At 36.5% G+C, this 16,768-nt stretch overlaps 1 protein-coding gene across 1 annotated transcript; it reads right to left on the bottom strand.

Moving 5' to 3' along the window:
* Positions 1 to 7,028: 7,028 nt before the first annotated feature.
* Positions 7,029 to 13,252, bottom strand: MANSC4 (MANSC domain containing 4). The gene is made up of 3 exons (XM_010128013.2): positions 13,024 to 13,252; positions 8,711 to 8,845; positions 7,029 to 7,717 (listed from the first exon to the last, which is right to left on the bottom strand). Exons 1-3 carry the CDS (start codon positions 13,250 to 13,252, stop codon positions 7,029 to 7,031), a joined length of 1,053 nt encoding a protein of 350 aa, XP_010126315.2.
* Positions 13,253 to 16,768: the final 3,516 nt, after the last annotated feature.

Genomic DNA, 16,768 nt, shown 5'->3' on the forward strand with positions numbered 1-16,768 from the left:
TTTGAAGTGGTGTTGCAGTACACTGAGCAGTGTCAGGTTCTCTCAGTTGTCATCATGAGGGCTAACAAATACCCTGTGTTAAAAATACTTGTCCTTAAAATGATGGAATTAAATAAGGTAGAAAATGGTATGGTACTGGAAAGAGGAATTGGCAGTTATTTGCAGGATACCAAAGCACATGGGAAAGGAAGCATGTTGAGAGTTGCTGAAGGTGAGAGCTGGAATGGACTGAGTCTTGCTACCCCAAGGCCTGCTGAGTTGTTTCTTGAATGTACTCAGGTTCTTCAAGGAAAAAAAAAATTATTTCTAGCACCCATCTTACTGCAGTGAAGCACAGAGAAAGACACTATATGGATGTTTATCTTATATTTGGTAATTTGTATTTGAAACACTGGAATCACAGGCAACTTTTATTGCCTTCTCATGGTTAAGAAAAAAAAAAAGCAATCCTTAAAAATATCAGCTTGAAAGGACCTGAGTATCTGTTCTTGTTTTTATTGTACCTTCTTGGCTTGCTAAGATTTCTGCTTAAATAGAAAGTCTTCATTTTCTGGAATGGGCAGAGGGAGTTTTTATGCATCAGACTTATGCATTCTACATACTTGACAGCATCTCTTTGAGAGGAAACAGCATGAGAATAAGGGCATTGAAAACTGAAGAGAAATTGATTTCTGCAGTGTTCCATGTGGCTCAACTCTCACTGCTAGGATTTCTCATTATTTTGTCTTTACATACAGCTAAAGAGTGTATGTATTCCCATTTCCAAAACATTGTCAGTTTTGGAAGGTTTCTTCTTGGGTAGAGATTGTTTTCATCTATCAGGAAACTGAGTTTAAGGCAGCTTTTTACTCCCTATGAGAACTTGCCAGAGCTGTAGCTGAGTTTGAAAATGCTTGTCCTGTAATCCTAATTTTGCATGTACCAACTTGGTTATTTAATGGTCCTTCCTGTTAGATTTGAATTAATGTGAAGGTTTAGTAGATGCTTAATATGGGGAAGGTTTGAACTACTATTAGGTTGTTCCTTTATTCAGGGATAATGGGGGTAATGTTTAAAATTCTCATTTGAAATAGTACGTCTGTGTAATTCCTAATCCTTTTTGAACAGCCATGAAACCAAAATTACCGAGGAAGTAACTGCAGTTTGACTCAGAAAATGGTATGGATGGTGGAGCTGTGCCTGGCTTTATTCCAAAGGCGGTTTGGTTCCAGTATGTACACAAGAGAAATTTGTTTCCTTAATTAGCTTTGTCAGTGCTTGCATAAGAACTGGCACAGTAGCAAGCATATGTAACTAACTTCTGTTGTGCATGTTGTGCAGTGGTGTGTCTTGTACCAGACTGTCATGAGTAATGCCCTTAAATATTTTCAGAAACCTAAAATCCCATAAGCTTGTTTTTCTCCAGAAAGTTGTCCTTACGTCTTCAGGACATACGAGCATCTGGTAAAATTCTCTTTGCACCAGAGGACAATTAAATTTTCCTTTACTCTTCATAGACTTTAAATGGACCTAAGTAGAACTCTGGATCAAAGTTGTGGTTAAAATAATGGTTTGACTTTACTAATAATGATGACTGGTGGGAAGAACAGCACAGCAAGGGAAATTCAGTTTTCATTTGATTATATTGGCATTTAATTGGCTTCACAGCTAATTAATGGAAAACCTAAAATGCATAGGCTTCTAGAGTTCCTGCTATGGTGTTCAAGCCTAGCATATATACATTTATATAAATGTTTCAAGAAGTACAGGCAGCCTAAAAGGTGGGTGTCTCCTGAGTGCCAGGACACTCAAATGTCTCTACCAACAATAGTTTATATCTACTGGCCAAGAACAATGTTGGGGCTAATTCACTGTGTTCCCGAAGTACATCCAACACTTACCATCAGGAATTAATTGTCAAAGATGCCAGTTTTCCAGTAGTATCTGGCTTAATGACCCTATGGCTATGGAACTCATGGCCAGCTGGCCTTGGAAATCTGCAAGATTGACCTCCAACCTCTGTTTTCAATGTTGTCTTCACTTCCTCTCCTTGCTAAGAAGTATAGGAGCAAAATAAAAACCTGTATAATCCTGTAAGTCCCTAGTCAAGCTTCTAGAATCAAAGACAATATAAAATTCACAGTTACACTTGTGATTTTTCCTTATGGTAATTTATAATGGCTTGTATGTTACAGCACAGAACTTGCATAATGCAGTGGACTGGATCAAAGGTAGCCTGGATTGTATTTTGAGTTCTTTGTCATCTTGGATGTTTCTGTTTTTCTGCTTCTCCCTCTAAACTGTTTGCATTTCAGGGTGGCAGTATTTCTCTGTGATTATGTAGAATACATAGATCACTGGGATCTTAAGCCCAGTGGGAGTCCTCCCAAACATGATGATGTATAATATAGCATGTGTTTTTATGAACTAAGCTACACATCTTTATTTTCCTGTGTAATACTCTTGCAGACCATCTTATTGGAAGCCTGCACTGAAGTCTAAAAACCGTGAAGAGTTAAAGAGTAGTAGACTTACAGGTTAAGCAACTCTTAAGCACAGTAATAGGTACATCCTTAGCAATGGTCACTTCTTAATGTATCATGTACATTATAATGTAAATGCATGACTTTAAGGTGTGTATCCCTCTAAACATACCTGTGTTATATGTGTATGTACATTCCTGTTACATGGAAGTGCTCATGTTCCTTTTAAAGAGAAATGTAGATAGACAACACTTAAATCGAGAAGCAGGCTAGGCCCCCTGGTGCATAAATTCAAAAGGAAGGAGGAGCAAAAAACCACACATAATATCTAGAGGCACTGGCTGTCTCCATAGGTAATTCTTTTACTGGCATTCACTGGCCAAGGGGAACATGCAGCTGGTTCATGACAGCCCTGACCTCAGGCAACCCTGACCATCACAAATTGAAACTTGAGCAGGAAGGCTACTATATGTGCTTCTTTGTGGTCACGGTTCTAACCTCCAAGTAGCAGATGTCTCATTTCAAATCCAAACACTTGCCCCCGCAAACTGGAAAAGTAAGTTCCTTACAGCAAGGAAAAATAAGCTGCCTCCAATGGAAAAAAAACCTCACACAAATGAAGTTCTTGGCCATCTGGAATAGTTGTGATGCATAGTTTTGCTGGTGCTGTTGAGGAGACTAACCTTTCTTTTATCTCCTATATAAACATTCCAAAGAAAGGTTGAGATCTAGCCTTGGTCAAACTGGAAAAGAACTTGCTTTGTCAGTGTTCTGGCTCATATTTTGCATCTAGAAACTGCTGTAATCACTGGCATAAGATGTCTTTAGTAAACAATAGGTTGGGAGTTGTGAAGTGAAACGTTCAAAGTGTCGCTAAATAGTTTCTTGAGGTTGTTTGTCTATGTTCTATCACACTTTTGCCCAATAAAGAAGGGCTGTTGGACACTAAGCATAATCTCCTGCTTAGATTACACAAGACAGCCTGTACAGAGAATTCAGTCTTTGGCAAGTAGATGTTACAACTATTTGTAACTTCACCAAGCCCCAAGACCTGAATGTGACTGGCTGTGTGTGAAGAGCTGGCTACAGATAATCTCATGGTCTTCAGGGAACTAATTTATACTCCTGACCGGAGTTTACATCTTTTGCCCTGTTTTCATGCATAGCATTGTGACAAGCACAAGTAAGGGGTAGAGGGACAGTTGCCTAAAAAGGGATGTGCTGTCTGGACCAACCATGTTTCTAGCCGTTTCTTGGTTTCCCTCATATTTAAAATGTATGTATGTATTTTATTGTGATTTTCCTAGTCTGTAATAAATAGTCCTGCTACTGTGCTTTATATAACCCTTTTCCTGCCTGTATTTTACTCTTTATGCCAACAAACCAAGAATACTCTCGAGAACATGATCTTACATGTTTTGGTCATTCCATCCTGCCCCACAAGCATTTGTATATGGGACAGATAGACATTTTCACTTCTGTCTCATTTTCTTTTTCTGGTGAGTATTGAGGTCCTATTTCCATTATATGATTCTACAGAACATAATATTGAGGGTAAGTACCAAAGCATCAAGGTGTTCTTAAGTGCACTGTATGGTCACTAATCTGGAGATTAAGAAACCATGGACACCAGAGATGACTGACGTGCTGCAGATCACACAACTGATCAATAATCAGATATGTTACTTTTTTTTTTTAAACTCAGTCATATAAAAAATGCAGTGTTCCTCAAAGTTGCTGAGCCATTCTTTGGCAGCAAACATATACTTCAGCATTTTTATCTTTTTCACCATTTCAAAGAAAGACAATTTGATAATACATTTATGTATTACTGCATTACATTGGATATTTATTCATGTGGTAGTGAATAGACAAGCAGAAAGGTAACTAGCTGAATTTTAGATCTGCTTTTGATATATCTTTGCATATCAGATGTATGTTGATTTTTAAATGTGTTTTCCTTGGCTATGTGATTTTAAAAATTTTGAGGAGAAAAAAATAATTTTAAAAGCACTTTCGTTGCAAACTGATGTGACACTGCTGGCTGAAGTGTTTTGTGGGAGAATCCTGTGATGAAATACACTTGTCATCAGTACTGATTGTCATGAAAAGTACCATGACTTGACTTGGATCATGCGGTTAATCGGTTTGTTTATTTAATGTATTTGATCAGGTTGTCATGATGTGTGAAGCATCTGAACGTTATCTGTGGCAGAGATCAAAACATGAACATTGCAAACTTTTTATTTTCTGGTTAAGACTTTCTAAATGGAGTTATGTTTGCTTGTGTCTTTAAAAGAAAGGCGGTTCACTGAGCTATGAACACTTCCTTCAGAACATGACAGAGAATGGTTGGTAGAGCACTCTACAAAGAGAATCTTGAACCACATGGTCTGCAGCCCCTAATCTAAAAAAGATCATGCTGATGGTGTCGGTGCCTGTCATGATTTTCAGTGTAAGTTGTGGAGAAAAGATATAAAGCACATCACAGTAATCTACTGGTTGAGGAACTGAGTTCCTCCTCTGACATATGTGTGCCTTTGTTTCCTAATGAAATGAGTCAGACCTGGGATTTTTCCATTTCAGGGTCAAATCCATGAAGATTACCCTAAAATGATGAGCACATCACGAGACATACACTCTTTATTTATAGTATCACCACATTCATCCTTTAATACAACATAGAGTATCCTTTGATTTCTTTCTCCTATTTCCTTTCCTTTTGGTGTTAAAAACCTGGAAAAGAGTAGATATCAACTTCCTCTAACTCAGAAGAGCCCTTGGGGTCTCATCATTCTTAGTTGAATTTTTTTGTGACAGTTAAACTATGTGCTAGATTCAGCCACATGATGAATTAGAAAAGTGCAATTTGATGAAAGTCACCTTGTTCAAATTTAAAGTACATCATGCATCTCTAGATCATTTTACATATAAGCATAGAACTGCCCTTAAAAACAAATTGTTCGTAATTCCAATTTTTCTAACTAAAATAGAAGGAATTTCTTTTATGTTATTTCAATTGATTAAATAACCCTGCTCTTTCTCAGTCTCTCTTCTATTACATATAAGTTAGCATACAAAGTCAATCAAATACTATAAACAAAGGGGTTTTCTTTAATTTCCATTTTCTAAGCTACAGTGCTGATCAATGTGGGTTAAAAGGTAATTTTAGAGAGATTTTTTCCCTCTGAAACCAACTTGCTCAACAGTGATTAGGTATTCATGTGGCCTTACAACCTCATCACTGTAGTCTTTGAACATTGCATGAATCTTACTAGCTTTAAAATAATTTTCTGCCATATAGACATGTGACAAGCAGTTTTCTTTTTTATTGTTTCCTTTTATACCATTTACACTTGTCTGGGAAATAGAAACTTCTTACAGCAAGTGAAGAAAGTGAGAAACTCTGAGACATCAACAAATTTAAAAGAACAACAATCCTGGTTACTGTTGAAAATGTTCGCTTTGGTAAGCAAACTTCCTGAGTAAGGTAAGGCAAGGAAATACCTTGCTACCTTGTTGATATAGTCACTTGATTTATATTCAGGAGGAGCGCTTTTATGAATAGGGTGTACAGGATGAGGAAACAAATAAAGGATTTTTTATTATAAAGCTAACTTCTAGAGCTTTCAGAACATTTTGTGTATTCCTGTGCAACACACATTAAATGACTGTCCCTATTTTAAAAAGCTAATGATGTAAATGATAAATATGAGTAGGCAAGAAAAAGTAAGTGAAGGTGGACAACACAGACTGATGCTATTTGCAAGGCATGAACAAATGTTAGCCATGTTTGTGTTCTCCTTAGCCGGTAACAGAATGAATTTGTCAATGCATTGTAGAGCAATTAAGTTTACAAAAGCAGCTGAAGTTTGAAGGTGCTTCTGTGAGGGCTCGAAAAACATTTGAAGTGATAGTGAACTGAGAAGTGGGGTAAAAGTAAAGCATAAAGACAGAATGATCAGATTTTTGGGTATGAATTAATGGAATTCGGTAGTTTCAGGGACTTGGGTTATTTTTGAAGTTTTTCTTTGAAGATGTAAAGAGTGCAGGCTAAATAGTTTTGTCTCAATATTAAAGATAAATGGGGGAAAAAGGTAAATCTAGAACTTAGAAAAATGGATAGTTTTAACAGAAACTGTAAGATCTGAGGCAATTAAAGGATGAGATAAATGATTTTATGATACTGTAAAACTTCGGTCAGTTTTACTGATTGCACTTATACTTAATTTTATCAGGTTAGTTCAAAGCCAGGGGAAAGGATACGTACAGCTGCAGTGAATCTTCTCTCTTAAATTAGGGAAAGTGTGTACTGTTTGTTAGGCATTAGTCTGGGTCAGATTATGAGTCAAAATGTACTTAAACACCTCTGAGCATGCAGTGGGAGCTATGAGCGTATACTTCTTACCTAAAGAGACAGGGGAATTGTTATTCATCTGTTGAGAATTAAATTACAACCAAAAGATTCTGAAACAGTCAGTGAAAAAATCAGTGAAGAAATAAGCTGGTATATACAATTCATTTTTAAAAAGCTATTTGTTCCAAAACAAGGATAGGGACAGTATTTTACAAATTACCTTTGACAGTATTATATTTTATGAATTGTCTCGATGTTGTTGTTCTTCTCCTTATGGGCTTATACTGACCTTTCCTATTGCTGCAACGCCCTGCTGCAAAAGCAACAGTACAACAGCAGAGGAAGATGAGAGAAGAGCAAAGAACAATGGGAATCAACCAGACACCCAAAGCTGCAGCTTCCCAAGCAGGTGTCTCATTATCTGAAGTATAATTCCTACCACTGTAGCCTTTGGTTTCATTTAAGTGTTGCTTACTGCTGTTCACATGAGGAGGAGTGGGCATGTGGGATAACACCTCAGCAGACTTGGTTATCAACGTTGACTGTACAGTCTTCTTGCCTGAGCTGGTGACTGACCTAGTGCTTACTGAAGTTGTGCTTGTCTTTTTAGCAAAATGATCATCCGGTGGAAAAGTTTCTGCCCTGGAATAAGTAGTAACTTCAGTTTTTTGGAGTGTCAGGCTTGTGCTGGAGGTGTAAGCGTTTGCTATTAAGCCACGGTGAGTGGTAGAAGATGGAGCTTGGAGCAGAAGAGAACTTGACGTGGCATTATGATGCTGGCATCTTTCCCACTCGATGGTCTTTGTGCTGCTTTGCTTTTCGTATTTATTCAACGAGGAGTGAGTATTTGGCTCTTTGGATGTCAGTTTTTCAAAAATAAGAAGATCTGGATCAATCCCTATTGAACCATAAACAGTGTTAGTTTATGTGATAAAAGCTCATCTGCACACCCACAAAAGGAGCACATGGAGACAATGCCAGGTTGGGGAGTCCAAGTAATACCCATCAACGCCTTTTGGACTGAGAGTGTCACTGCCTAGGGTTATGGGACATCTTATGGGATGCAAGGGAAGTGCATTTTGGGATTGCACAGGACTTACTATGGGATGTTTAGGGAAGGAGCCAAAGGTGAGGAAAGGGAGGGATGTAGGCTACTGCAGAATCGGGGAGTCCCAGCAAGCTCTGTGTGTGTGCGTCTGTGTGTGCGTGACAGTCTGCACCAGCAACTAGAGTGGGGCTGTGGCCTCGGGGGCTCATACGTCTGGGTGACAGCAACTGGGGAGACGAGCCTCGACTGGGCAGAGTGAGTATCTGAGCCCAGCTGCTGAGGGGGACTCGCATTGTACATATGTCTGTATGTATATTTTCACTAGCAAGTCGCCATCCTGTGCAGCCAGAAAAAGCAGGATGAGGCTCTTGGTGCTACCTGTGTTTGTGTCTGCTTTATGTGTTTGTCTGTATTACCTGTGTGGCAGACTGTGTATATATGTATACTTGTGGTACGTATGTGCGCTCTTTGTGCATTTGCCTAATGGAAATACATTTCCAGCCTTGCCACTGGTTGGATCTGAGGACATGGACCAGTGGCAGCCTTGCCTCTTAGATCTGGTACAATATTTTCCCCAACAATAGTATTGATTAGGTACTCAGAGCATGAATTTTGAGAGCAAGGTGTATCTTCAAGGTCCTTTCTCATACACTGAGTGGAAGAAAGGGGCGGAAGTATTCTCAGAAATAGGTACATTAATGAAAAAGGAAAAAAGTATTATGATTTTTTAGCATTGGATGTTACTTCAGAAGATCTTCTAAGCAGCACAACTGACCTAGAATAATTTTAACATATCCTATAGTTGCTATGTTTTCAGCCTTTATAAATGAAATGCTTAATTACCTGTTGTGATGTTGTACAAAATAACATTGATTCTAGCCTTTAGTATGCAACTTTCCAAGGCTGGGCAAGACATGTGCAGGCAATTCATGTTCTTATGAATGGCTCCATGGTAGAATACTGCTAGATTGCAGGAAACTATAATACAAAAAGAATAAAGTTGAGCTTATTAGCATAATGACCATTGAATTTTGCATGTTATTATGTTATTTAACATCAGAAGATCATTAATAGTGAGCAGCTCCATAGTACTTTAAATCTGTGGTTCTTGCATTATGCAAACTAATTAAGCATCCAGTCTGAAAAGTAGAACTACTTATAATTATATTCTTATTTTATATCTGGAGAAAAGGAATAGAGTAGGCATCTGAATTCTAAATGTGTCTCTGATTAAATAAAATTACATGCTTTAGCTTGTAGTCCTCCTACCAGTTGCCTTCCTTCACATCTCAGATGCTGTGAATGGACCATTTCTAAAAGTAAAGTTATCAAGGAAGACAACTTTTTGCTCTTGTGTTAATATACCTGTCTACTTGAAACTGGACTGCAACCATTCATTTCACCCTGACTACTAAAAAACCATCCTGAGCTCCAATAAGTAAGTGACATCCTGCCCCGCTGCCAATTCCCATTCATTTTCCTTGTTTGCCTTTGGGCTATTGTATTTCTGTGAATAGAGTAGTTCAGACAATTCTTCATTTATGTTTGGAGGTTCAGTTTTATCTTCCCACATTCCCTAAAGTAATAATGAAAAAAAATGCCTGAACAACTTGTCACTGAAACTCAATTTTCAAAGGTATATAGATGCACGAATCCTAATAATTTAAGATTTAGACTGAAAATATATGCTAAAATACCTGTAGTCACACTATATAAGAAGTAGAAAAGATTCTTCTTTCAGTCTTTCTTACAGTACATCAAAATTTCAAGTCAAAATATCAAGCCAAAATTTAATTTTATTATATCAATGTGCTTGGAGCAGGATGAATGTTAGTTTTTGTTTTAGTCAAACAAACTTTTTGGCTTTTTATTTATTTCATTTTACCTGCCTTGAATGTAACCTCCATGCCTGAACTAATATGGCTATCTGCAATTAAAAAGGTATTGGCAGGGCAGGGCTTTATAAATGCATTCTATTTGCTTAGGTATTTATTCCGACCATTTTTCTCACATTTGAAAGTAATTAAAATAATTTGTAATACTTCTTCAATGAACAACAGAAAAAGTCATGTAACGCTTTCCATATTCTGTGTAACTACAAAAAAAAAATCCCTAACCTATCTACAAATGAGAAAAGGAAGAAAATACACTAAACCTGTGCTTAATTTCTTTTCTGTATTATTTGTATTTTTCCATCTAGTACCCTCAATACTGCATCACAGATTTAACACAGTAAACACATGCCTTGAAAACGGTTTATTGCATCCTAATGAACTTATCTGCTCTAAGAGCAGCAATTTTTAAAAAAAATTTATTAAATTAATTAAATAAAAATTTGCAATGAAAATGCACTCTGTCTGAACAATACAAATTCAGCAGCTCTATGTAAGAAAAAATCATGGCAGAAGTGCTGTTACAGAATTTATTTTGTCTTGTGTTTTTTACATACTTACGGGTAAAGATCAAGGTTGCCTAGGTGAAACGAAAACAGTAATATTTACAAATAAAACTAGAATGCTAAACTCTGACAGCGAGGTAAAGATATCATTTGTCATCAAAGCTAAATCAAATATGATAATCGGTAATTTTTCTTTCACAGGCTTCATAGTAGCTTGAGCTTAGAGTAGATATTTATTAATGTATGACTGATAGAAATAAGGTTATAATTATCAAAACAATAGAAGAACATAACTTGTGGAAGACAGAATGATAATCTTACGGGGATTAGAAAAAGCTCTGGCTTTATTATATACCAATTGTTTTACTTTTTTCTTTAAAAGATTAGAAACGTTTTGTAGTGTTAGAGAAGCAGATTTAGCCAGTAAATAACTATTTTGATTTATTTTCTAAGGACTACAGGCAGTTCTACAGGTGATATATATAAAAACATTAGCTTCTACAGATAAAGGAATTTTAAATCCAGTAACTATTTTTAAGAAAATAATTCTGAATGTAGAAATATTTCTAGGCATCAGTAAATATTTTGCATCATTTTTAGCATAAGATAACCATTTAAAAGACAAAGCCCTGCAAATATTTCTGTGAAATATCTACATAGTACGTGCTTTTGTGTGATAACTTTTGCTCAGGGTTTCTGAAACACTCTGCAAACACTAACAATTTGACATTATTGAGGTCATTGTTTGAAAAATCACAATTTTCAGATATTTCTTCACACTGATTATTTTTCTTCCAGCAGAAGACTGTTCTTCACTTGTATCACATGTAGCAGGATGCACCCTTGCTTTCAGACCTAGGTATACAATGCTCTGGATTTTGTAAAAAAATTGATGTTTTCTGCTAATGGTGTATTTTATGTTTGGTTTTCAGTGTGATACACTAATACTATGCAGGTTTCTGACATAGAGACTTATTTAAGAATATATCAAACACCTGAAAATATATGCATTTGTTTGAAGGGAGGAGTGAAATCTTTGAATCCAATCTTCCAAGTTTCTGCAAAGCTCTGTTGTCATTAGAAACTCATTTTATTATAAATTGTTTTCATTTTAATGATTACTTTGCATGCTTTACAAAAATATCATTAAATAGTTGAAAAAAAATCTCTTCTAAAGAACTTGGCTTATGTGGATATATTCTCTTTGGGATCTGTGATGGATTTTATTGCATGAAATCAGGTAAGAAAAATACGTCGCAAGCATATTTTTTGTAAGGAAGGCTAGTTCTTTGGTCACAAAAAAATACCTTACAAGCATGCTATAAGGTATTTTGCATTGATTTGAGGAGATATAAACATATTTTATTTCTAATTTTTAAATAATTTCAAAATTTATTTTTATTTTGTAAGATTAGCTTTCAGTAACTGTACTCTTACTGAGAGTCCAGCAAAGAAAATTCTCTTATCAAACTTCTTATCAGCACTTATTGAAATCTTAATTGGAACATTTATTGGCAATAGCATTTGTGGTAGTGACTACATCTGTCTCTTTGGGATTATAAGGAAACCACAAGATGATTTAAAGCATATCTTTGAAATGCCATCTAATATATCTATTTTTTTAAGATTGTAACAAATCTGTACTTGACTATATAACATTATAAACACAAGATTCCAAGTTACCATTACTTATCTCTGTAAGGCATCCAGTCCCATGTTCTATGAGGAAAGCTTTGTTGTCCAAATAGGAAAAACATTGCTGAAATGTGTGTAGTTGTCCTTTCTTTACAATATTTAAGACATAAGTTGACTCTTGCCAGGAATGCTGCTGGCAGTTACATTAGTTATGTCACTGTCAGGTGGTCAAGGTCATGTTTTTGCTCATAATTCAAAATTTTGTCAAAAGTTATATTGACTGTTTTTAGTAACTAGTACCTCACTTTCATCCTCCATATCCAAAAACCTTTAAAGTCTTGTGAGTTTTGCGTTCAAATTTAGGCACCACAGACATGTACAGTCCTAAAATATACTCCTGTAATGAACCAATGCAGTGTGGTACAGAGAAAGTATAGACGTGGGCTTAAGACAAGCAATGTTTTTTCTTATTTTTATTCTGAGTCTGAGTTTACAAGACTAGGGAGAAGGAGTTGCCAGCTGAATAACTACTATTATTTATTGCTATAACTTTGTTGTTCATATTAACGCTATACTTGAGTTGCATCAGAAACATGGTGTAAATACAGAACAAGAGAGTGCTCTCCAAGAAAACGAATATTCTTGTATTTCGGAGAAGGACATATTTTATGTTCCCTCCCCTTTACCCCTCGCCATGTCCTAGTCTAGTACCACACTCCATGAAGAGTCCTGTTGGAATCAGTGTCATTGATTTTCCTCTACAGGAATAGATGGTGATGGATACTCAAGAGTTACTGTTTTAATGTTGGCATTGCCCACAAGCTTTGTAACAGATCTAAAATTCCAGAGCAGACTCTAACATTTTCATGTGTTTCTAGTGTAGTCTTCTAAAAAATTCAGATTATCAAATTGCTTTCTGTGGGAGTGAAGATGGAGGAACAGTTACAACGTGCATCTGCTTTCCTGCCTCAAAAAATACATATATCCTTTTTTTTTCTTTTTTTTTTTTCATTATTTCTTCTTCAAATAAAGGAATGTTTATATAAAAGTTACCCAAAATGTCTTTCCTCATATGTTGTGATGTTAATTTTAATGTATGCCACGTTCTTGACAATACACTCACCATTCCTCAGAAGGCAGCAGGTTCTGCTGCACTGTTGGGGTGAGACTTCTGCATAAATCTTCAGCACCTGGGCTCCTCTCTTCTGTGATTCCTGCAGGTCAATCAGAAGACCTGGGAAGCGTCGGATCCAGCAGTTCTTGTAAAAGGTGGTGGGCAAGCAGAGTGAGTCTGACTCCGCAGCCAAACCCAGGACCAACAGCACTTCTGCTATTGCTACCAGCAGAACCATCTCTTCAATGCAACGGGCTTAGTCAGTATGCTTTCTCCTCCACGGATGCACTGAAGTTTGGACAAGCATTTTAAAAGACAATCTCTTGAGTGGTGAGGATACTGCCAATTCTGCCAAGGACATGAGCCAAGGGGTGTTTTTTCCAAACAATTTCCATGATGCTGTCTGGGCAGCTGCTGGAAGGAAGCAGCCATTTTATGAACCACATACAATTATAATAGTTATTATTGTTGTTCCCTAACTTAATTATTTGGAGACGGTTTTTGAGAGGCAGCAGGCACAGGCTTTTAATCATTCAGAGAACTTGTTTTTGTAGTCCCAAGGTTGTGTCGCTTGTCCTTCTAAGACCAAACTAGGTAGACAGCCTTAATGTGGTGAATAATGGTAAGCCCAGCACACTGATTCACCTCAGCTCTGAAGATATGTGGTTGGGGCACTTGAGAGCAGGTAGGTCTGCCGCTTTGTTCAGGCACACTATTACACTCAGCACAGAAGAAAATGCTCAGTTTAGTTTTGTAACACTTTTTGAATTATCTTGTGGCTGCAAATACAGTTTCCTTTTTTACTAACAAACCAAACTATCTAATTCTGTCTGCCAGCCAGAGGTGGAAATTTGTTCCTCTTCCCTACTCTGTTTTGTTTGCAAGAATATGATTTTATTTGCAAGCATCTAGGAATAGATGAATATGACTGGAGAAGGCTGTAACCTACGTTCATCTCAACTACAGACAGATAATCAAAGTCCTGCCCCTAATAAGTTTACGAATATTGAGCAGTCTATGAGTTTTTCTGCTTATGCTTAAGCTTGGAAAAGGCCTGTGAGAAGGAAAGAAAGAAAATATAGTTGGCATACAGGGAGGCAATTTTTCAAGTACCTGGTCTGAAACCTGAAACTCCCAAGTGTTTTCGTTCTTAAAAGGACCCAGTCTGATCCCCGATTCCCACTTCTGTATGCAAGATTTCCACTTCTGTATGGCTTCCATACATGAGTTCATTTAAACTCAATAGACTATAGAGTGAGGTTGAGAGAATTAGGTAGAAATACAGTTGTCTGCAATAAAAATTTTGTGTTGAATATATAGAAAAATATATTTTAGGCTGCATTTTTTTCTTTCAAGATTAGAATCAAGGAATTTCCCCAGTCTTGCATGAAGTATAGCATGATCAGTGACATGGGGGAGAGGGAAGCCTCGAACTCTTTTTAATTCTTTAGTCATTATAGCTCCTGTTTGTTTTGCAAAACAAGGCCTCTGGTTTGGAAATGAGACAACACGTGTACAATTTTGTTCCTTACAGATGTTCCTTACCTACCTTAGAAGGCTCAGAGAAGGTTAACTCCTGTTGATCCACTAGCAAGACCAAGGCATTTATTCAGTGGAACTCCTGCCTATAATTAGGAAGATTCCAAATAAATGCATATTTTTATGCAGATTGCATGTCTGTTGTGGGGAATACATGAATTAAATTGTAAGAAAGAGCGCAGATTCTTTAAGCCTCTGTACTGAAACCAGCTCTTGGTACTTGTGTTGTTTTATTTAGTTTTGGTATTTTGATGTGCCTTATACTTATTTTCATCTCTCTGTGAAAATCAATACTGAAAACCTTAAATATGTTTCAGTACACCTATTAGCTTGCAGCCTTGGACTGCACAGAGATGTTTTTAGGCATTTATCCACTATTGCCACAAGCAGTATTAACAGTATATTTTTCTAAAATTTTTGTTTCAGCTTTCTAAATATTCCAAGGCATCACTTGATATGGGACACACTTAGAATTTTGGAAGATATGCCTGTATTTTGGCATTACCTCCAGTGTTTAGTATGAATTTTGGATCTATTTTGTTCTCTAAGACTTGCATGCAAAACTGTTGATTCCTGATTGCTTTCCTCCCTCCTGCTCTTCCCGTATCCCCAAGAAGAGAAATCTAGAAGATTCTGAATAACTTAGGGAAGCCCAGAATAAGAAGATTAAGGTGGTACAAAACAAGTATTTATACTGGTTAAAGCTGAAGATATCTTTAGTCTGTTGAAATAAATAGGATTATTTGCATGAACAAAAAATTAGATACAATATGTAGCTTTAATAGTATATATATTTGTAGTTAAATAAAGATTACACTGTCTCAGCTCCTCTGTTTTTATACGTTTAAAGCCTTGCAAAATGTATGTGTAAATAACAAAATATATTTACTTCTTTTTTTCCAGGGAAAAAAAAATATTTTTATATATATATATATAAAGAACTAGCCCTGTGACCTACTTCAGTACCTGAAATACCATACGAATTTTTTATTGCAGTGGGGCCCCATCCAGACATTAAGATGAAGTGCAAGACTGGATGTGAACACACCTCAGTATCTAAGCATCTTTCAGACCATTCAATAAGTCTTTCTCTGGTATCATGTTTTGAATAAAGTTATAAATTCTTATGTACCTGTTACTTCCGTTGAGGCAGCCATCAAACACAGTAAGTGAGAGTACTCACTGTGTATAATGTTTAATCATGTAATTGCAAAACTGGGCTTGGGTAACCAGTCACGTTTTGTACAGATCTGTGTGTTTTCATTGTATATTTTAAATCTATTTTTTTGTTTGCCACTGTTTGTCAATAGACATGTTTCTAGTCTTCCTCAGCACCTTCATGTTTTTATTCTGTTTTTCTGCTGTGTGCTTCAGACAAGCAGCCTTTTTTCCTTGTCATTACTTGTCATTCTTTCTCCCTTCTCTGTTTCTGAATGAATTATAAGAGCCGGAGTAGCTGCAGGGAAGCTTTTTATTTAATGAAATATAAAGAGCTTGAAATACATAAATAAATGGCTGCTTTAGGCAATTTCCTTTAAAAACTGAAAAGTTCTGGCTATTAAATTTCAGAATCTTCTGCTACCTTCCCCATAACTTCACTTTGATTTTTCTATGGGAAATGCATATATATAACTTAATGTTGAAGTTTTAAATGACAAAACATTTTGCAAGAAGGAAATACCCGAGTCTTACCTGCAAACCAGTGACCGACTGTTCCATGTGCTCTGCAAGGAGGAACCAAGAGACTTTTACTGTTAGTGAGGAGTCTCTGCCCAGTATCAGACCAGCACTTCATGTTATTCAGTAATTCTTTTCACTGGTCTTCTCAAATTTCTTCCTGGAAAACAAAAAGGCAGTTGCCTGTTCTCTGTGAGAGCACAGATGTCTTTGCAGACCCCTCAGTAAAAGAGATATAATCGTACCTGCCACAAAGGAAGAGAACTATCTTTTTAATGATTCTTGTTATAAACAGAAACAGTACCTGAAGTTTTCCACCTGGGCTGGCAGTGATAATGGCACAATCCAGGAGCTTCCTAGCACAAAAGATTCATCATCAGACATTAACTCTTTTTTTGCCAAATATAAACAAAAGCGGGCACTTTTTCTGTATAAAATAACAGACATATATTGGAACTATATTTTGCTTATATGGAATACATGGTTCTAGTACTCAGAATGTGTAAAGACCAGAAAGATTTCTCTAGTACAGGAAAGC

This window comes from Chlamydotis macqueenii, chromosome 1, assembly GCF_036417535.1.
Source record: "Chlamydotis macqueenii isolate bChlMac1 chromosome 1, bChlMac1.mat, whole genome shotgun sequence".
NCBI lineage: Eukaryota > Metazoa > Chordata > Aves > Otidiformes > Otididae > Chlamydotis > Chlamydotis macqueenii.

What these genes read in the sequence shown, in the direction of transcription:
- MANSC4 (XM_010128013.2), bottom strand. Translation starts at nt 13,252, where the DNA reads ATGGTTCTGCTGGTAGCAATAGCAGAAGTGCTGTTGGTCCTGGGTTTG. An exon ending in CTGCTGCCTTCTGAGGAATG is followed by an intron (nt 8,846 to 13,023) that starts GTGAGTGTATTG and finishes TTTGTATTATAG; the next exon opens with TTTCCTGCAATCTAGCAGTA. An exon ending in TTTGTACAACATCACAACAG is followed by an intron (nt 7,718 to 8,710) that starts GTAATTAAGCAT and finishes ATGGTTCAATAG; the next exon opens with GGATTGATCCAGATCTTCTT.